The following is a 23,279-nucleotide window of genomic DNA, read 5'->3' as shown; positions in this document are numbered from 1 at the left end:
AACCCACATGGCGCAGCAGACCTTTCCTGTCTCGCCCGCTGCTCCCTTCAGGAGTGTATTTCAATCAGTCTGCCTGTTCTCTTCCCCGCTCTGTCTCTGGTGGATCCTCTCACCCCCTGCATCTCTGGTCTGTACCCCAGCTCTTGTACGCATAAATAAATAAATCTTTAAAAAAAATTAAAAAAATAAAATGTTATGGTAAAAAACAAAAACAATACACAAGCAATGCTCAGGAACCTTCCAGATGAGCTATGTGACAATAAATTGTAATGTAACAGTACTGGACTGGATTCTAAGAAAAACAAAAGGTTCTTATAGGATATTATTGGGAAAATTGAAAACTATCTCGAGATGACAGCCCTGTATCAATGCTATCTGACTTTTAAAAAGTTGCTATGCAACATGGATGGAGCTAGAAGGAATTATGCTCAGTGAAATAAGTCAGAAGGAAAAAGAAAAATATGGGATGGTTTCACTTATAGGACGAATCTAGGGGAACCAAGTAAGACATCAGTGTAAAAAAAATAGTAACAATACAAAACAAAAACAGACAATTATAAATCAGACATCCTGCAGGGAGGAGGAGGGGCAAGGATTAGAGGGAGGGAGGGAGGGAGAGCACAGGGGACTGTGGTGATGGTGCACAGGTACTCTGGTGAAGGAAATTCTATGGGGAATTCACCTGAGGGGGAGGGGAGGAAGCAATTTATTTTCACGTAGTCTGAAAAATGTTCATGTTAAGTGACTGGGGCAAGAAGAAAATGGTGCTAAGAGTTGGATTCAGGAACTCTTATGGAGGAGGACTGTGACCAAGCCATTTTGAAAAGCTCCCTACTAGCTGCTGTGTCCAACTCCACACACAACTTTATAATTCATAAAATGTCCTATGCTGTACTAACAGTTGAGTAGCATGTGATAAAATTCACCTTCAGACTAAATGGAGTTATCTACTAATAGAAACAAAACCATTAATTGTGTAACTTACCTCCAGAGGAAAATTTATCATTTTCAACAACTTTCTTTGCAATGATATTAACTGCAAGTGTAAATGCAGAAGACACATAATAGCTTCCAGGTTCTGAAATTATCTTAATGCCAGATCCTTCAGGAAAGTAGATATCCAACAAAGGGCTGATAACATGATTAACCTATGGATTTAGAATCCCACATTGTGGTTTCAGTGTTAGATAAAATAATTCACCATCTTGAAGAGACTAGTTACAATTCTAGACCATAAAATTTATCTTCAAGCAATTTATAAAGGCTTCCAAGTCATCAAAGTTTATTTTGTAACTATCAGAATGTCATTAATTTATACTTGTCGATAACAATGAAGAAGCAAAATTTCAAATAAGTTTCTAGTTATTACAGAATAAAGGAAGGAGGGTAGAGGAAGAAGGTGAGGAGTGATATGCATGTGGGAAAAAACATCTTAAGCTGTCTGCTTTATGAAAATTCACTTGTGCCATTAAGTAAAATAGAAATACAACTGATTTAGAATCTTTTCTGGTAATAATGTTACAGATTTCAAAAATTTTTATTAAACTTAAGAATGAGAGATTATTCCAATAATGTCCACCCAATGGGCAAAATTTACCTCTTCCAATTGAAATTCAGTTCCTGTGAAGCCTCCACCAATGTCTAACATATTCATTGTGAAGCCAAATTCTCCCTAGAGATGGGGGGGAAAATACTTTAAATGAGTTTCCAAATTGTAATTAACAGATAATAGGGACAGTTCGAAAACCTCCTCCCCCTAGGGAGGTAAATGATACCCTAATGTGACCTCTACTTTTTTGTTTTTTACTAACAGATTATTCCAATGTTACATATATTTATCTTTCTGATGTTGTTTATACTCTTAAATCATTTGCAAGTAAATTATTATCTCATCCTTTCACCCACTTAAAAAATGAGACTGCACAGAACTCCGAATGCCTGTATTATAAAAAATAAGGTGTATGTCATGAGTATGAAGAAAGTACTTCTGAGGTAGAAAAACACCGAATCTTAGTCTTTACATGCTGGCTTAAAATATCAAAGTAGTTTAAGGAAAAAACTTACAGCCATGTCAAACACACATCGAGCATCAGATAGCGCATGTACATATACTTGAGATTCCTTGCAAGCACTTGAAACATGAAATCTGAAAGAAGAGTAATAAATTTAAAGCAGCGGTGTTTTAAAGAACCATCCTATAATTACTTTCCTTTGTGGTTTACAATGACATACCAAATATTCACAGTAACCTTACCAAATATTCAAAATACTAGAAGCTGGTAACATACATCTGAGGAAGTATGACTATTTCCTTAAATCACATAGTGTGGTAAACCACTGTTATCACAAAAAAACAAGTAATCCCTCCTCCCCCAAATTAGAAGTACCATGCTTCTCATTATCCAGGTCAGAATATCACCCTTTCGGAAAAGGAAATGTTTGGATAATACTGTAACTTTATCAACAATTTTTAACAAATTGTAAGTCATGATTCATGTCTACCAGATAGGGGCCTATTTTCATGTATGTATATAGTATATATCAAGAACCAGCAAAGTAACAGAATCTTAAATTTGAACCTACAATTTTGTCTGACAAAGAAATATAAAACGTTGTCTACGGCAAAATAAACATTATTTTCAGCTGAATACTGAAACTTGTTTGGAATTACTTTAGTGATACTCAACAATTCAGCGCAGAATAAATTTAATTGAAATAAATCTGTACTATGGTTATGGCAGTGGTTACACAAAAGTCTAACACCTCAAAAGCCCATTTTTTTGTATGTTAACTTTAGTGGAAATATGACAAAATTGTCACTAAGGTAGGATTAAATTTAACAGTAGTGATTCTTTATTCATGCTTAATGAACAATTTAAGAAGCAGGATCTGGTACTGTAGTGAGACCAGCAACAAAATGGACTGAAACTCGGAAAATTTGGAGCTTTGCTAACAGAAGCTCCAAATTTGATCCAGATCATAGTTCTGGAACCATAGTCAAATTATCAAATTTCTTTGGGATCTCAGTTTCCTCACATAAGAGAGTAAAATGAAGTTTGCAGGTTTAGTAAAGTGCCTTTGAAAAGGATTAAAAAGGAAGAAAAAGTCTTAGGATGGGGGGAAAAAATGAAGTGACACCTGTTAATTCAGAATCTGAATGCCATTTTGGTACAATTAGATTATAGTAAATCCCTTTCATTCAATTTTAAAGGCAGTGATTTAGACTTAAGCCCCTAAACTTGATTTACTATTTTCTTTATTGGGGAAGGGAGGATTACAGGTAAGAAAACAGTATGAAGAATAGAGCGTATTATTTTTCCTAAACTTGGAAAAATGTGTTAAAAAACTGACAATTGAATCCACAAAATGTTATGCAAATAAAGACTTAAATCAATGATCAGAAAAAAAGGGAAGGATATTGAAGCAAAACGGGTAATTATATGGTAAAGAAGAGAATTTTCAGTGGTGAACTTTATGGAGTATATATATACACACATGTCAATTTTAAATGATGCACACCTAAAAATTTATGTAGTATAACGCAACATTACAAGAAAATATAATCATTATTGCCACAAAAAAATGAAGCTTAAAACAAATACTCACTTAACGCCAATAATTTGGACATCAAGTTCCTTAGCACATTCCAAGAGATGCCTACAGTTCTTCAGAGTAGTGCCAAACTTCATGTTTCCATCTTCACCGCCAATATTATCTTCTGTTGCAATATGTAGTAAGACCCTAAGAGAAGGGGGAGATGATTGGGGCAGAGTTGGTTTACATCATCATCAGCACATGTGAAGCCTGAAGATTGTAGGAAGTATGTTGATTATGTTGCCAGGGCTCCCAAATCCAGCGACGGATGAATCAAGTGAACCTAATAGGAAACAATCCTGTACAGAGAAAAAACTAGCAATTAGGGCCTAAAGCATGAAGCTCACAAGGATGGTATTTTGGAAAATGCAGGAAGAGTCGGTTGGGCTCTGGAATGAAAGACATTACTTTCAAATGAAGTCCATCAGTCAATAAAAACACCCAGAAAGACTAAATTGAACAGCAATGCCATCATTGTCCTTCATTAAAAAGTACAGGGCTTAAAATATTTCAAATTTTGTATCTTAACAGCAGTCTTTTTAGAATACAGATTCAAATCTGTTGGGTATTTTCTTCCAAAGCATGATAACCAAGACACCATGAGTGTCAGGAGATTTTAAAATTATAAACCACTAAAAACTACACATAAACAATTGCTGTTTATAAAACCATTTTCCCAAACAAACCTTGATGATTAACACGAGTGAGTAAAGGGGGCAAGTCCAATAAATGCAAAATTATTTTATCTAAAGATAAAATTCAGATAGAATACTCCCTCCCTGGTGGCGCAAAGAGATAAGTCTCAACACTACGAAGCTATTGGCAGCCACTACAGCCGCGTGAGTTCGATCCTCAGTCTGGGAGCTAATCCACCTGGGGCAGTAGACCTCACATGTATCATCCACTACTCCCCTCAGCAGTGTATTTCAAATCAATCAACCCACCTGTCCTGCCTCCTACTCTAGTCTCTGATGAATCCTCTCCCCATCCCACCCCTGCACTTCTGGCCTACACCCCAGCTATTGTATGCATAAATAAAATAAATCTTAAAAAGAAAAAAAAAAAAAGAATTCAGCTCTATCAAGAATGTACCATCCAATTTACAATCTAACACAGCAGCACCTTTCCAAATCAGAGTTTGTTTTCAGAAGATCATATAACAGAAAGATATTTTAGAGATTAGTCACTACAATTTTCCCTAAAAGATCTTTATCCAAATAAAGGGTTTTTGCAGAGTAATCTTTCTCAGAATACCACTAAAGTCACCAAGAAAATGACATACAAGGAAAATATGGATATGATACACTTTTTCAGGAACATATAACATACACAATAACTGAAAGTGAGCTAATCTACTTTCAACATATTCTGAAGTTCTTGATATACCAGTTTGTGACAATTCTGCCCTCAATTTTTTGCCTTTAATTAAAAAAAAATTACCTTGGGATACATGCAAGTTTTAAGTAAAAAAAATAAAATAAAATAAAGTTCCTTTTCAAGGGTAAGTAAAGATCTTAATAAAGAATTCCCTCAAATCTATAAACAAAGGTCTTAAGACACTGTCACTAAGATCAAACATTCAAAATCTATAGCCAAGAGGCGATTAAATCCTTAGCTAAGCAGGAGAAAAGGTCAGCCAAATAGGACAATTAGGTTGGAAGGTTAATATAATTATGAAAATGCAGCTGTGGTCCTAATTTGATTATCCTAACCAAGTTTTCTTTCTTCAACTAAAGGTTGACAAATTTGTATCCCAAACTACTCTTATCTCACCCTAACTCCACAATAAGAGTACCACCAGTAAAACAGTTTCCACATATAGAAGTATGAAATAAATTATAATAATTACAATACACATCACTGCTCTATACAAATGCTTCCTCTTCCCAAGCTAAAGACAAATCCAAATCCTGAGCAACTAAGAGAAAGACAAACCCAAATCCTTGGCAATGAAAATGTTTCCATGTAGTTTTACACTTACTTGGCATTTGGGTGATTACGTGCAATTTTCTTCAATTCGATTTCATTGTCACATGTCATGATATTCACTCCAACTTTTGCTGCATACTTTATCTGAGACACTTGCTTGCAAGGACTTATGTAAATGATGTTTTCTGGAGATACACCCAATTCTTGCACTAAAGCCATCTCAGTCTGTAAAAACAATTTACAAGGCAAATCGCAATTGTGTTTTTTTACTGAATGACTGCTTTGTTTTATTCTTTAAATTCAAATTATGAGATTAAATTAGGATTACATGATGTCATGGTTCATACTCTAGCAATGCTTGTTACTATGCTACTGTGTTAAAAACTTTTAAAAGGATAGAATTCCCACGAGAGAAATCTCGTAGTTTAGATTACTATTTTTCTGTCATCAGAAGTAACTTGGTCTATTTAGTTAGCTTTAACCTAAGAAGAGGAACAAAATGATTAAAAGACAAAGCTTTTCAAAAATCTCATCTCACTGAAACTTTCACTGGTATACTTAGTAAAGTGTGTAATTTCCAGGTTTAGTCTGCTAATTTAAACATGTTTAAAAACCAACCCAAAAGCGAAACCTCCCTACAATTTTTCTCCTATGACTGTGGGTAACCAAAAGTTAAAGGTGAATTTTGAAATGCTGCCAGTTAGTGACAAAATTCTGAAAAATACTTACTTTATTGGAACAAGCAAATCCAGTTCCAAGAGCTGCCAAAATCTCAAGTACAGCTGGAGTGGAGTTGCACTTTACCATGTAGAAAGGCTTTATCTGAGCCACTACATTCTGCCACTGACTGTGTTTCTTCACAATCTTCCCAAGATCTCCCACAAAAAATGCTTTTTTCCCTGTCTATTGTGGTTATGAAAAAAAGGAAAACACAACAAACTATTAAAATTATAGTATAACAAGTAGGAAAAAAATTCCCCTTTCCTTCACAAACAAGCCAAAATACATATACATTACATTTACAGCTTGTTAAAAATAAAGGCTGGATCAGACAAAAGGACAGTCAAAATATGTGTGTTACTTTTTAAAGTTGATTTTTCACTCTACTACACCAGCATATAAAATATTACCTACTTTGATTTTTAAAAATTACATCATTTACATTATTTTAGAATTTTCTTATTGTTACTTTTGGGGAATTGATGGGAAGTAGATCTACTATTGCCTTCCATGCTTTCTGCCACTGTTTAAAACAGTCCAGGATCTAATTTCCTAACACAGCGGTAGAATCAGGAATATTACACAAAGCATGCCTATATATTATTTATATTATATATATCCATTATGAATTACAACTAGAGACAAGGTGGTAAAGCAAGGAAGCAGCTACACTGGGAATCCATTTATAAGGAAACAAAGTGGTCTGTGTGCAGAGATGGCAAAGTTTAAAAAAGAGGTAAATCAAAAGTCAGATAAACACAAGTAAGGATTCTTCAGACTCAAAAGATATCTGGCTTTAATTACAGATTTGGGAGAGACCTATAATGATAAAATTGTGGCTACTCCAGGAGGACAGAGATGTCTATGCATCAACCAGAGTGCAAATCAGATGGCGGATAAAAATTTTATTCAGAATACATAACATTCAAATATTATCTGAAAATCCATCTAGATGTTACTGTCTTCTACTCTTTAATCCACATTCCTGGAACACACACTGACCAGCAAATAACATGACTGGAAATTATGGGTTATGTGTGGCAGATACAAGACAGCTGTACTGAAGCTATCCCGTCCTTGCAAGACAAGCCACCCCTAATGTTCTGGATACACACAAAACCCCCCAAGATACTCAGTTGTAACCACCCATGAGCCATATAATTATATGAGACTGCTAGAGAGAATAGGGTTGAGTAGTAATCCTTACTAAATGTTACTAAATATGGGATAATTAGATTGTGGGACAAGAATGGATGAAATAAGGATTTCAAAGATCATTTGTGAGTTAGGAAGAGTACAGGAAAAGTGATTAAGAGGTCACCATACTTTCAACTAGGTTTCCAAAATAGCTTGGCTGTAGAGTGGATTGAGCAGTATGGTGAAGCAATTTTTTTTCCCCAAGAATTCTGATAGCAGAGGAAGAGAAAATTTTTGCTGGAATGTGGGGAGACTTGAAAATGTGTGCAAAGGTCAGGAAAAGGAGAAAGAAAGTATTTTGGTATTGTGTTAGCATACGTCAGTAACTTGAAAACAATTCTTCCACAAGCTTGGGGGATATAGAAAATTGGTTTCAATAAAGAAACAAAGTCTGTCAATAAGGTAATAAAAATAATTCTATCAGTAAGCACGAAATGTAGATATGAGATCTTAAGTAGCAGTAAATATTATTTTATAATAGTTAACATGGGGTAGGACATTCAGCATAAATTACCAAATTCTCAACATAAATGATCTACTGAAGTTGAGGAAAATGAGTAAGAAATGTTGATTAGGAGGGTCACTGACAATGCATCAAGAAAACTGTACAAAGAGCCAGTCCTAAAACACAGAAAAAGGCTGTTAGAAAACACTTTTAAAAAGTTTGGTTTGGGCTAAAAAGAAAACCTCATCACAACTCAGGGGAATGGGAGGTGTTTGTAAAGACAACCCAGAAAACTAGTTTCTGACAAAATACTCTCATCACATTAATATACTGGAAACAAAGAACTGAATTTCAGAATTCGTAAGTTTATAAATAGCCTGAATATGTGAAATGAAACACTTACCAGGGTATGTTCATAAACATAGTTATCAATAACATTTCCAAGGTTTGTTCCTTCATCCAACAGGCCAACGGAGTAGTTTGCATCATCAATAAATCCTTTCATCTCAGCCGTATTCCACAAAGCCGAAAGTCATAAACCAGGAAAAACAAGAGACGGGCTGCCAAGCCTTATGTCTGGGTCCTTAGAATATGCAACAAACTGTCAAAATAGAAATTATGTCAAAGTCTGTATTATTGTACTAGTTATATTTAATGAGTTCTTAAACATGGTAAATGCCTGATTTAGACAGGAATCTGTACGATCACTTAACATTTTCAGAAACGCTGGATGATTAATATCCTTCAGTGCCATTTTAAGTGAAATGTGTTTTTTTTTAAAAAAAGATTTATTTATTTATGATTACAAGAACTGGGGTACAGGCCAGAGGTGTGGGAGGAGAGAAGATTCACCAGAGACAGCAGGGAACAAAACAGGCAGACGGACCGAAGTACACTGCTGAGGGGAGCAGCGGGTAAGACAGGTCTCTGCGCCATGTGGGTAGCTCCAGGGCGGGGGATCAAGGCTGCAGACAGCTTCACAGCGCTGCACTCAACCCCTTGCGCCACCAGGGAGGCCCCTAAGTGAATGTGTTTTTATGCATTTAAAAAAACAAGTTCAATGACATAAATTCTTGAGAAATTAATAAACACAAGCACACAACTTACTACCAGTCAAAACAGTCATCTTACAGAGTTGCAGACTCAAGTATGTATTATCTTTGTTTTCTAGTTATCCCACAACACATAAATTTTACTCATTTTTAAGTAAAGGATGCTAGTGAGATAAGTATATGCATACAGGAAATTAAAATATACCACTAGCAATGTAACATAGCCTGTCACTGGGTAATTACAGTAAGTTACTTCTAAGCAAAGTTCTAGAGTAAGTGATTTACAGTAGCTTAAGTAATAGAATGGGCAACTTTAGGGGACAATCTGTAGCTTTGCTACCTAGGACTGCCTAGGTCAGACCTCAAGCTAAAATGTTATTAGTTATATCAAGGTAGCAATGTGGTCTCTAATGAAGTAAGATGGATTTGATGAAAACATTACTAAACTTTAGCCTAGGCTGTGTCATTTAATAGCTGTGCAGCCCTAGGTCAATTTCTCTGACCTATTTCCTCAAAAAGTTGTAAAACATAACAAAACCCAACCCACAGCACATGAATAAAAACACGCGCTTAAAAATGTTGGCCCAGAGTAAGAGCTAAAATTAAGTTGCCAAGTGTAAGAAACGTCACAAAGCTATCATACTTGAAGCTAGGTATAAGTTAGGTATCTGTACATCCTTAAACCATTCACTGAAAACTCTGATTTTTAAAAGGGTGTCAATGTCAGACTAAATGCAACCTCTCTGATCAGTTCAGTAAGTTTTCCTTCTCTCAGACCACAAAGCTCTCCTCCGAAGAAGGGACACACTACACTGATCTGTCAGGTTTTTTCTGGCTGCCATAACCAAGTCAAATTTGTGGCCTGTTATACTATAACTAATGTAAATCAGTGCCCGGAAAGTAAACATGAAGATACTTTTATTTAAAGAATAACTCCACCTGAAACATTTTTAAGGAGGTATTCAACTATACACTAGAAGATACAGAAAAGGTAAAGGCTAAAAAGTCTTAAAGAGTAAGTTAGGGACATCCTGTTACATTTAACACCCCAAATCTTTTCATCAAAAGTCTTCAGTTATTACAATCAAAGGGGAAAAAACCCAAAATGTAATAAAAATATTTAGCCTAATAGTTCATGAGACTCCTAAGCATACTCTCTATGTATTTACTTGACGACCCTAGGTTTTTGACTATGGACCACCACAGGCAAATGTTACCAAGTGAAAAGGTGCAGCTTTTAAAGGCAAGACAAGATAAATTTTATTTGAACGCTGAGAGAAAGGACAGATTGCCTCTAACATTGCCTTGGTACTTGAACATCAGGTCCACTCCCACCAATCTTACCTGCTGAATGCCCACATTCTTCAGAGATTTTTCTAGGATTGTATACTGACAGGGAGAAAAGCAATTTTCTAACTATTTTCAAACTATACACTTTCACTGCTTATTAAACTATCTTAAATCTAATAGCAAACACCTTTTTAACAGTGTTCCGGGCACTACTCTAAATACTTCATAATTTTAATTCTATTAATTTTTTTATCCCTTAAAACCACAATGATGGTACTATCACCTCCACCCCCTCTCCATTTTATAGGTAAAGACACTGAGGCACAGGTCTAATTAGGCTATAGAGATGCTGATCATCAAATTATACTTAGAACAAAAAAACCTGTCTCCTCAGCATCTACCCCCTGCCCCCCATCCCTAGAAAAGTCCAAGAGACCCTTTCCCTCCCCTTTTGGAAATCCAACATAGACCAGCTTGACAGTTTTATCACACCTCCAGAATCAACTAATCACTTCTCAAGATGTATATAATTCCATAGTTTAAATACACTTTTAAATTTATTCACATGTGATATGAAAACATCCTATCATGTCTACTCACAGTATTTCAACCTTTCTTCATGGCTGATTTTTACATTTTATCTTGCTTTCCCTCTGAATCTCGTCTAATTCTCAGATAAATACACCCAAATCTGAAATTTCTTTTCCTTTTTCCTCTACCTCTTCAATAATATACGTAACATGTACCCACTTTGACAAATGCACACACCTGTGTATAACAAAGCTCCTTTGTGTCCCCTTTGCAGTAAATCCAATTTCACCGCAGACAACCACTGATCTGGCTTTCTGTCACTATAGATTACACAAACATTAACTGAGCCATTTAGAGAAACTAAAATGACTGAGAAATAGTACCAAAAATATGAATAAAAATACTGGAAAGCATGCCCTGCTCCAAAAAGAGAATAAAATGCGCTGGGAGTTCCTATATTATCATCATTGAAATGGAACTCTCGCTTCAGAAGTAAACATAGGGCTAGTTTACCAATCCCTAGTTGATCACAAAAGGACCCTGATGGAATAAACTACATCTGCTTTATAGCAAAATAAAAATAAAAAGTTAAGAGACCAACACACTTGAACTGACTAAATTAGATGTGGTATATGTATGATTATTTGATTTCTTTAATTATACTGAGAATTTCAGCAAAATAGCCGATTAAAAACAGGGAGGTATATATTGATAGACAAAAGGTAGTAAATGTGGGATCTAAGACTTCAAAATTTTTAAATATATTCTACCTCACCTTATCTTTTTAGATGTTACCTGAAGTTTTTTTCAGGTTCCTGTAAGTCACAGCCCAGAGTAGATGCTCAATCACATGGACAAAGGACTTTACAACTCTGAGAATGGGGCATTCTTAAACTTATGAGTGGTGGTGACCACAATGAACTCCCTGGTAGTTATATTGAAAAACCTGGTTGGTAGGTAGGTAGATTTGTCATTCACATTTGTAAAAGAACTTCAAAACCTTGGTACAATAAATGACCTACATATAAATGCAAAGCTCAACCATCACTGTTAAAAGCAAGAAGCTATGCCAAGGAAAAACCAATTCCTCTAAAAAACCTACAAAACACAAAGACCCTCCAAAAGAGGAAGGTTTTCTGAGACAACAAATCCTTTGTTCAAATGAATGTCACTTAGAAGCCAAATACTTTGAAGAATTGAAACAGCTTACATAGGTGACTAAGGATAGGTTTATTTTGATATATTTAACCAAAAATCTGACACACAGCATGTTCTAGGGAGGCAGACTCAAAGTGTGCGTAGGGTGGGTTGGGTTGAGGGCAAGCAGGGTTTGTAGTGTAAGCCAGATCCACCTAAGTTAATCTACCTCAATTTTAAACACTATGGGAATTTCCAGGAACTTCTCCATTAAGAATGTAGACTCAATAGGAACAGATGTCAAACTTTTCCCAAACATACAATCCTGAGTATAATTAACAGACACTACACCAAGTTATTATGATTTGTTTATAAATGAAAAATGGCTGATTTACTGACTCCTACACATTATGGACCAACTATTATTGCTAGACATTGGAATTATTTGAACTTTAGAAAAGCTATCCTATAATATGAACTTCAGATTCTCTCCAAAATGCTTTAGAGTTTAAGAGTAATTTTAGTTTTAATAAAAGGGCTAAATTTTATTTTTAAAATAGACATTTGGAATTCTTCTCTATTCAAAAGAGCCTTTAAGGTAGCTTTACAAACACTTTGTGAGCATATGATGAGAGAAGCAGGTTATTTTACACTAATACAATTGTTATAATCATAACACTAATTTCATTAAGTAATTTCCCTTCTGGACACTGTAGCCAGGAAGAAAAATGTTTGACATTCCTTATTTACACCTTCCATTGATGTTTTCTAATAATACATTTTTCATGAGGAGCTGCCAAAGAAACAAGTCTCCAAAGCACTGCACACTGCTCCCTGGAGCCTTTCATGAGGCTGTTGAGTCCTCATGTTCACCGAGAGGGAAGCGCCAAAAGCAGTGGCCGCAGCAGCTGGGCACTTGCCTTGTTACACACCTGCTACAAAGGCTTCTACAGTTGATTGTACTTCAGAAGAAACTGATACATCTCTCAAATAATCACAAGATAATTCTGGCAGCAACAGCCCACTTGACACCAAGCTGGATGAATATGAGTCTTGGGTTTCTGAAGTGAAGACCTCCCTGGAAGTAGAACAGGGAGAGCTGAAAGGTTGAGAGTATTGTTTCAGAGACATCTAAAGCAGGAAACCCAACCTCAACATATCAACCACTCTTCTAAAAGGACTTTCACTCATTAAAAATGAAAAACTGGGATATTTTGAAATTTACACTACTGTTACTCTAAAGAAGCCCAGGTGCATTTCTACCTTTAAAAAACAAAACAGGCATTTGAAGCCTGTTTCTCAACTTACAGATCCTCTGCATTCTATCTCAAACAAAAATGTTACTTACCACAGAGTACCTTTAGAAATAATTGGCCAGAGGAATGAGAACCTTCTGAAGGACGACATTAGCACTATAGATGAGAGGCCTGGAGTAGGCAGGTTTTGCACCACTAAAAGAAGTAGTTCCTGGAAGCTACTTACTGGAACTGCTAAGTTCCAATAAACTGCATGATGATCAAAAGACCATGTAAACTTTTGCCATAAGGACCCAAAAGTAAGTGATAAATAACAACAGCCTACATTGAGAACTGAGAACAATCAGGACAGGTTGTTTCAGTGCAGTAAAAGGAAAGCTGCTAACAGCAATAAGTACTCTAAGTTTACTTGCCAGGTCATGAGGCTGAAAAATCTGAGCAACTCTAGAGCAAGAACATTAAAGGTGAAGAATTATGTTGGAAAACAGACAAGAACAAGAACTGGAGATATAATGGGGAGATAGGGCATCTTGAAGGATAGGAACCCAAGAGACTAACTGGGAAGCACCTGTGTAAAGGTTGTCCAATGAAATGCTCCACAATAAAATCAAATACATCTAAATGAGAAAACAAAATACATGATTTTCATGCCAATTATTTTTGCATGTGGAATAGACAAAATTAGGCTACCTTGAAAATGTTTTGAATATATGATGTGAAGTGCTTGTGATACAACAGGAAACACTGCACCAAAATAAAATACTTAAATTCCTTCTGGTAAAAATACATAGTAACATTTAAGGTAACTAATGTAAAAAGTAAAACTGTATGTAACCCATTATTTCCGGCTTTCCCAATACAGCATAGGGGAAAAAACCCTTTAAATAAAGGAACTTAATTATTCCTTTTGGCTGCCTTAGGGAAGATCTCATTGCCACCTCCCTAACAGAAAAACTCATTTTATATATAAAAAGGGGGTGATACAGTCACTGCAGCTAACACCAGCTTAAGAAATAAAGCTTAGAAGCCCCTACACATCTTCCCTAGAGTAAGCATTCACTTTTCTAATCATCATTTTATTATTGTTTGATTCTTCTATGTGCCCCCAAAATATTGGCTTTACAAACTTTGAAATACATATGGAGACCATTGTTTTTCTATCATGATTTATATTTTTTGCTCACCTTTATAGTTCTAACTCATCCATGCAGATAGATGTGTGCGCCTTTGCATTTATTTAATCTTGTGACTAGCAGTTTAAATTCTATAGTCTAGAGTGCTAGGGCCACATATCTGGGAGTGGAACTGCGGTTACTAAAAATGTTTTTTTTTTAATGTCTTTTGCTCATTTTCCTAGTATATTTTTCACTTTTTTCTTATTGACCTAGAGAAGCTCTTCATGAGCTCTTCTGAGGATTATTTGGGGGTTGTTTTGTTAGAATGTCCATGTTGAACATACTCAGATATTCCATTCTGCTTTTGGTCATTCCAAATATTAAAATGCTGATTATGCTGAACCTAAAGGATGAACTAGTAAGTTACCACACTTACTAAAAAAACAAAAAAAAAAAACCAAAAAAAACAAAAAACAAAAAAAAACCTGAATTTACACATTTAACATAAACACGTCTGGAAACTAAAGAGTTCAATTAGAATATATAAACCAGAAGTTCCTACAGTTAACTTTTTTATTAGACAAAATGGAGGAAGAAAAAAAGAACATGTATTCATATAATTCTTATTAATGTTTTAAAATGACTATGGCTAATGACACATTCACAATAACAATTATCCTAAACAATGTTACATAATAGAATTATCTGTGATGATTGAAATGTTTTTTTTAATCACTGTGCAAAACAAGCCATTAGCCGTATATAGCTTCCCCAAGCATTCAAAATGTAGATCATGCCAAGGAACTGAATTTTAAATGTTAAGCTTTAATTTTTTAAATTTAAATAGCTATCTGGTTAATGGCTACAGTACTAAATAGAGTAGGTCTAGAGAAATTTGTTTTCATTAAGAAATGTTTACACTTCTAAGGATACACAACCAGGTGGAAAAAACCTAAATCCAGTAACTGCTCAAAGTAAACAGAAAATCAATTTGTAAGTTTATAAAACCAGACAGTAAAGGAACAAAGGCAACAAGTCATGAAAAGACTTGAAATGTATGCTCACATAAAATAATGAAGTAAAGGTACAAAGTTTAGAATTCAGTATTCCACTAAGAGTTTGTTATTTTGGTTCCTGTTGCAAGTTAGTTACAGACATTTAAAGGCCTCATGATGGCTGGGGATGACCTGGGCAGGTTAAACTTCACCAGCCTAATTTAATTTTTTCTAACATTATGTTGTGTAAATATTTCCTATTTGTGCCATGTTTTCCACATTTTTTTGGATTAAAGGATGGTTCAGCTAGCTTGTGACAAATTGCTCAAGTGTGCATGGAGAACCCAGAACTGGAGGTAAAGGACAAAACTATGTTCCCTACAAGATGAAAATGCATACATTGTGCAAAAATGAAAAATGATATAAGAAGTAGATAAAAAAAATTTAAAAATCAAACAACCAAAAAACAAAACTATGTTCCCTAGGCCTTTCCAGTATACAAGAGCACTTCATTTGCAATAGCTCCCTGAGACTTCTTTGAACAACGGCCAGGCCAGAACAGCAGTCACCACTTACTTAGACTTTACAATTTATAAAATACAATGAACATAATTTATGTAATTCCTTATTTACTCCTAATTGAAATTAAGTGTCCCAAAATGTTTTTGGGTGGTTTTTTGTTTTTGGATTTTTTTTGAAGGAGGGGAAAACTCTAAAGTCCAAAAACTCTGAAATAAGACCGGGGAGGGAATGTAACAGAACACATAGATAAGGAATCACTATGAATTATCTCAGCTCAACTATCCTGACATAAATGCCAACAACCATTCACTTTAAAAAATGGGTATATGGGCCTCCCCTGGTGGTGCAGCGGTTGAGCGCTGGGCTGCGAAGCTGCCCACAGGCTCTGCAGCGCCGGTTCGATCCCCGGCCGCCGGGCGAGGGTCCCACATGGTGCACAGACCTCTCCTGCCGCCCGCTGCTCCCCTCAGCAGTGTCCTTCGGTCCTTCTGCCTGCTCTGCTTCTGGCTCTGGTGGATTCTCTCACCCTCCCGCGCTTCTGACTGTACCCAGTGCTTGTATGAACACATAAATAAATAAATAAATAAATAAATAAATAAATAAATCTTAAAAAAAAAAAAAATGGGTATATACTGCAATCCAATCTTTTTGGCCCTCCTAGAAAGACTGAAAGAATACTCTATCCCCAAAATTGTTTTATGGATGAACATACTTGTACAGAATACTTTTCTGCTCCTTTGGGCCTCCCTGGTAGCACAGGGGGTTAAGCACCGCACTATGAAGCAATCCAAAGCCTCTGCAGCACGAGTTCCATCCCTGGCCAGCCAGGGAGCAACACACACGGTACAGCAGACCTCTTCTGTCTCGCCTGCTGCTCCCCTCAGTCACCCGCTGCTCCCCTCACCAGTGTATTTCAGTCTGCCTGTTCTGTTCCCCACTCTGTCTCCAGTGAATCTTCTCACCCCTCGCATCTCTGGCCTGTACCCCAGCTCTTATATGCATAAATAATCTTAAAAAAAAAAATTAAGAAGAATACTTTTCTGCTCCTTTATAGAAGTAGAGAGCCATTTTAAGTACCAATCTATGCATGCCAAGGAGCTATATACTTAAAAATTGGTTCCCTAATCTGTCAATCATTAATGAATGTTTTGTTGAATTTGGATCACAGTATCTTTAAATTACCAAAACTAAAACTTTTTTGCATGAGTTAGAAACCTGCATTGTCTACTAACAGTGATCATGAGAAAAAAGCACTAGTCATTTCATACAAAATATTTTCTTCTCCTAGTTAAAACAATTCCAAATTTTAGGTAGGGCAGTTAGCATTAGGCATATATAAATAGTAACAATCAGGACAGACCATGAATATTTAAAGTCGTGATGTTTTTGTGAAGTTCCCACACACGAACTTTCCCACAATTAGTGGTCTTTCATTAATCTGAGATACTGGCATAAAAATGCTGACTTTTTTTTCCCAATGCTCACATATTACAATTATATATAAAATGCTGTTAAGTTTTTGAGAAAAAATTATGTGAAAAGCCAAAGTTTCCAAATACTTAAGACTATGTCAAAATATTACTTGTTATCTATGCTAGTTATTTATAACTATTATTTAGAACTATCAAAATGATATAGTTGTATCTCAAAATTCTGATGATTACCTGATTTAAAATCTTATTCTGAAACCAAATTCTAGAGCTTAGACCACCTGCACAGAAATCTTGGTGTATAAAACATAGTTTAAATAGAGTTCATGTAACTACATGCTTTGTAATTTCCCACAGAGACCAGTTCTTTAAGTCCTTTAATGACTTCCAGTATTCTAAATAGAAGTTTCAAATAGTAATTTATCACAGATCTCAAAATGTCTATGTCTAGTACAGCCAATGGCTATTGATATCCAAGGACATTTCCAAAATATAGACTTCTTTCTTGCCATTTTACTAATTCCATTAAAGAAACCTTTGGAGTCAGACATCTTTCTGAATTCAGATTTTTCTCACATTTTTGAAAGATAGTATAGTACATATACTTAATGATTATTAAGTAACTCAAGAAAAACATGAGTCAACATCTAGTTATCACAATATTTCTGCAGCAAAATTTAGGGTAGGTAAAGGAAAAATAGCCTCAAATCAGCTCAGATTTGGATCAAGTTTTTGTTCTCCATTAGTTTAGGTCATATTTACGAAATATTTTTAGTGCATTCTGGGCTACCTCTATCCCCTCACTTCAGGGGTAAGGGGACATGGGGACCACACACAGGATATTCCAATATTATTCTAAATACTTATTTCCTCTCATTCAGTAGAATCATTTAGTAATGTACTAGTTTCACTGATAGTCTCTCAGATCTAAGAGGAAACATCACTAGAAACGAAATAGAAAACAAAATTAAGTTTCCATTAAAGCAAGAGACTTGAACTAAAAGTTAAACTTTAATTAGATTTTCTTTAAAACATGAAGCCCATTCTTAAATTGCCATCTTAGAATTTATTCACAACTATGATGTCAAGCAGACCGCACCCCTGTAAGTCATCTTGGGAGACAGTATCAAGTATGTTGGAAGTAGAACAGATGGCTAACACAACTTAAGTAACTGACTAGGTACAAAGAGGGCAGCAACAGTACTTTTCTAATATGCACTAAGAAACCACGTGGTTTAAAATGAAGATTCTGATTCAGGTTTGAGTGGGGCTGAGACTCTCCATTTCTGCTGCTCTGTCCCAAAGACCACACGGCATTAAAAAAGGATGATAACACTCAAAAGAGAGACAGCACTTTATCAGTTTAGGGCTGTATTTCAACTTTAACTTTATAGCTGATTCATAATAGGTAGGAGAGAAAGCCAGTATAAGAAACCCTCCATTAAGGTTCTTAAGTCAGCTGAGCTTCAAGAAATCCAATTATTTAGAACAAGCATTTTAACTTATATAGAATCTGCTTAATAAACTTCAACAAATGGGCCTCCCTGGTGGCACAAGGGGTTAAGACATAGCCTATGAAGCTATCCGTAGCCACTGCAGCATGAGTTCGATTCCAAGCCAGGGAGATACCCACATGATGCAGCAGACCTCTCCTGGCTTGCCCGCTGTTCCTCTCAGCAGTATATTTCAGTACATCTGCCTGTTCAGTTCCCCTCTCTGTCTCTGGTGAATCCTCTCACCCCCCCCCCCACCTCTGGCTTATACCCCAGTTCTTGTATGCATAAATAAATCTTTTTAAAATAAATAAATCTCAATAAAACCCAAAGTTCAATAGCAAGAAATCTATAGGTAATAATTTTAAAAACCACATAAATCTTATAGCACAAATGCAAATTAATTCACCATAGTTTACTATGGAATTACATTCTGCATAGAGGCTTAAATCTAAAGTGAAATGCACCCATTAGAAAAATCAAGAATAGTCAAAACTACCTCAAAAATCTGTTTGAAAGTGGCAAGTTGGGAGACATACATCTATCAACTCACCCATGAGCTAAGTATAATATTTTGCTTTATGAAAAAATATAAACTTGGCAAATCATATTGTGTCTGGCAGGATGCTTTTACCTAGAAAAACAAGTATTCATTCACTTCTCATATCTCATGTTCTGAGGTACAGCTTCAGTAATTGGAATGGAAAATCTTTGCTCTATTTTAAAATCTGTCACCCACCCCCAATAAAAGTCCCAATATATGAATCCACCAAGTTAAAAAGGCTGCTGTGGTAAATTACTGCCCATACATTAAAACAACAAAAAACCCTCTCTGTCTTTTATTAAAACCTCAACTAAACACATTTCCTGAAATTTAGCCTTTAGTACCTCAGTAATACTTGCTATGTATTCAAAATAAATTTTAAGTGATCCACTCATAGTATACTACCTAATCAGCATACCTACAACAGTAAAGCCTTAATTTTAGAGCTTTTAAAGAGAGCGTCAAGAGTCACTGCATTCTTGGAATACAATTGCAAGCTTTGAAAAGACTTAGCAATAAGAACTCTACTTCAAATTTTACAAGATGCCCTTCCCTGCCCCCACGTTAAACTACTTACATGGACAAGTTAGGAGATGGAACCCCCCTATCATCAGCTAGGTTCCCAAGGTGGCTCAGCGTTGAAGTCGAACTGCTCTCTGTACAGCACTTCTCCTAGGCCCTCTGGGTAGTTGTATACTTGGTCAGAAAGTTCGCCCTAAAGAAAGAGAAAGCAGTGTCATGTTTAAAAAAAAAAAAAAAAAAGTCAGGTTGTGCCTCAAGCAGGTTAAAGTGATTTAAAATGAAAATGCTTACATTGTGCAAAAATGAAAAATGGTTTAAGAATTATATAAAATATTAAAAAAATAAAATATAACCATGGAATCAAGCTTTATTTTAATAGTTTCATTAACGTCACATTACACTAAATGATGTTTTCAAAGAGTTTACCATAGTATTGACTATTTTTTTTTTAATATAGTAAGCATTTCCAAATTGCTGTACTACATACAAATTCATAGACCATGACTTGTCATGGTCATCTTACCAAGTTGTTTTATCTAGCTACTCAGTTTCCAGTATTTGTCTAATTTCATTGTTGCTCTTCTTAGTCCACTAAAACCCAAATTTCTAAATGACCCCAAAAATTGAAAATGTCCAAGCTTCCTTAACAACATGTGTATATAAGACTTTATTTGTATAATGTTTTGCCATCATCTAATAGTCTGAAAACTACTCAAAATACTTTTTTTTCTCAAGTTCTTCTTAGCTCCAAGAATAAAATCCTACACTATATAACAAAAAGGAGGGCCTCCCTGGTGGCGCAAGGGGTTAAGCACCACACTATGAAGCAATCCACAGCCGGCTGGCTGAGGAGCAACCCACATGGCGAGGCAGACCTCTCCTGTCTTGCCCGCTGCTCCCAAGCACTCCCCAGCAGTGTATTTCAGTCAGTCTGCCTGTTCTGTTCCCCACTCTGTCTCTGGTGGATCCTCTCACACCCCTCATCTCTGGTCTGTACCCCAGCTCTTGTACGCATAAATAAATAAATCTTTAAAAAAACGGAACGGAAATTAATGAATTAGCTAATACATCATATATGTATATGAAATAACTTTTGAGAATTGCCCTATATATTGGGCAAGTTACCTCTTAAGGTTTACTACCTCATACCTAATCTATCTAGACTGAAGTCACCACTGAACATATGAAACCAAAAGTGTTTGACAAATTACACACATCACAAAATGTGCTAAATATGCTTTGGAAATGGTTATTACCTACTGTAGTTTGGAAGGACCTATCACCTCTCTAAGGCATATATCACTATATCTATACTTTTTTTGTAGTTTAGTAGTTCCTATTTTTAAGCAACACAAAAGTATTTGCTAGAAAAAGTGATAAGCGAACCAGAAAAGTTATGCAAGTAGAATAAGATCAAGAATCTTAAGAGATTTTTGCACACACCTATTGCTTATCTAAAGCATATTTCATCTCAACCAGGACTGAGGTAAAATTTTCTTTCAATCAGCTAGGGGAAAGCTACTCAAGAACATTCTCTGTGATATTTATGGACAAGGCAAGAAACCATACTAACATGAAACAGTGAACATAATCTTACAAGATTTCAAATAACATACTCCAAAACAAAGGTTCTGATTATTTCCACACCACAATAAATTTAAAAATTTAACAAAAAGTTGACCCATGCGTGGAAAATTTAGTCTCAATTATCCTAAGGAATAGGGTAACTATCCTGGGTGAGATATTTTCATTTTTTCCCTACTTTATAACTAAAGCTGTTTTGCTGCTTAATGCAACTTAAGAGCAGAGATCTGAAATGCCAAGGGCATTAAACTTCAGACCTTCAAGAATGTTCTTCAGCACCATCTCTAAAACATTTCCATCCAACAAGGCAGTAGGGAATGAAGGCTTTAAAGGTGGAAAAATACATATTATAGCAGTAATAGGAGTAGCCGATTTACATACAGGATACAGTGTTTATCTGTATGATAACCATGAGAGGTTAAATGAAAATGAGAAAGTACAGAAAAGGAAACTATTCTCATTTAGAATGGTGTGTGTAAATCAGGTAGATCATGTACACAATGTTGCAATCAAGCTCTCCAGTAGTTTGAAGAGAATATCTTGCTACAACATATCGGAAAATAGCACAAGAAAAACTGGACTTGACTGAATCAGCAGCAGGCCAGTAAGAAGGGAAACTAACAACCTCCCATCACTTTGAGATTAATTAACCAAAAACTAGGTATCCCAAAATTATCAGTAGTTCTCTGAACAATTTACATGGCCTCTACCGATGACCTTTAAAATTTCTGTTATTTAGCCCCCCAAAACCAGTCTAAATCATGGGGGGGAAAAATACCAGCTCTGGGGACATTCTACTGGCTATCTGACCTCGAGATAGTCAAGACCACAGAAACAAGGTAAGACTGAGAAACTGTCACAGATCAGAGATATGACAACTGGAACAGAAAGAGTTTAGAGAAAACTGGCACAATCTAAAGAAAATCTGGGGTGCTTAGTTATAATGTACCGAAGTTTGGTTTCTTAGTTTTGACATACTATAAAAATGTTAATGTTAGTAAAAAGATAAACTGGGTGAGAAGTATGCAGTAACTCTACTATCTCTAACTTTGCTGTAAATGTAGTACTTCATAATAAAGTTTATTTTAAAAAAAAGGCAAAGTAATGATACAATGGAGTACTCTTCAGTAATAAAAATTAACAACAAATGCACCATGGATCAAACATGCTGTTTAAAGATGACTTTTATGGCCTCCCTGGTGGCGCAAGGGGTTAAGCACTGCACTGTGAAGCAAGCCAAAGCCTCTGCAGCATGAGTTCAATTTCCAGCAGGCCAGGAAGCTACCAACATGGTGCAGCATACCCCTCCTGTCTCACCCACTGCTCCCCTCAGGAGTGTATTTCAGTCATCCTGCCTGTTTTGTTCCCCACTCTGTCTCTGGTGGATCCTCTCACCCCCCCCCCCCCCCGCATCTCTGGCCTGTGCCCCAGCTCTTGTATGCATAAATAAATCTTAAAAAAAACAATGACTTTTATACAAAAGAATGCCTACGGAATAAGTCCACTTATATGTAAGTTCTAGAATAGTCGAAACTATTCCATGGTTTAAAAGAAATCAGAAGCGTGATGGCTTCTATGGGGGGTGGGGGTGGTATATGAAAAGGCAAGAGAATTCCTGTGTTGATGTAAATGTTGTAAAAAATCTTGATGCAAGTTTGAACCGTACAGTTGTATTTTTGTCAAACTCATCAAATAGTATACTTAAGCTTTGGCATTTTATTCTTAAGTGAATTTCACCCCCTCAAATTTTTAAATAATTGTACGAAGCTATTTAATGACATGTATACACTTAAGTTGGAATCTCCAACTAACTCTGAAAGAATTGGAAAAATAAAACGGACTAAAATTTATAAACTAAACGCGGCGGGGGGGACGCAGAGACACTAATTACTTAACTACCGCATTTGTATCACCTATCATCAA

General features: G+C 35.8%; 1 protein-coding gene across 6 annotated transcripts in view; it reads right to left on the bottom strand.

Annotated features, from left to right (window-relative positions):
- Positions 1-23,279, bottom strand: part of AZIN1 (antizyme inhibitor 1) — a 29,986-nt gene that overhangs the window by 5,112 nt on the left and 1,595 nt on the right. For 4 of the 6 annotated variants that reach the window (XM_054692045.1, XM_037503037.1, XM_054692044.1 and 1 more), the window contains exons 2-9: positions 19,828-19,965; positions 8,289-8,486; positions 6,253-6,426; positions 5,576-5,748; positions 3,607-3,741; positions 2,065-2,146; positions 1,598-1,672; positions 986-1,148 (exon numbers count right to left, since the gene is read on the bottom strand). In XM_054692045.1, the coding sequence (XP_054548020.1) occupies positions 986-1,148; positions 1,598-1,672; positions 2,065-2,146; positions 3,607-3,741; positions 5,576-5,748; positions 6,253-6,426; positions 8,289-8,390 (904 nt within the window). In that variant the 5' untranslated portion in view covers positions 8,391-8,486; positions 19,828-19,965. Of the gene's footprint in view, positions 1-985; positions 1,149-1,597; positions 1,673-2,064; positions 2,147-3,606; positions 3,742-5,575; positions 5,749-6,252; positions 6,427-8,288; positions 8,487-12,827; positions 12,974-19,827; positions 19,966-23,279 lie in introns of all 6 variants that reach the window. The other 2 variants (XM_037503047.2, XM_054692046.1) reach the window with 1 other exon arrangement.

The sequence above is a fragment of the Talpa occidentalis genome, unplaced genomic scaffold (assembly GCF_014898055.3).
Source record: "Talpa occidentalis isolate TD23 unplaced genomic scaffold, MPIMG_talOcc4v2.1, whole genome shotgun sequence".
NCBI classification, from domain to species: Eukaryota; Metazoa; Chordata; class Mammalia; order Eulipotyphla; family Talpidae; genus Talpa; species Talpa occidentalis.
Note: the sequence above shows the minus strand (reverse complement) of the source record. Positions and strands in the feature narration are given on the sequence as shown.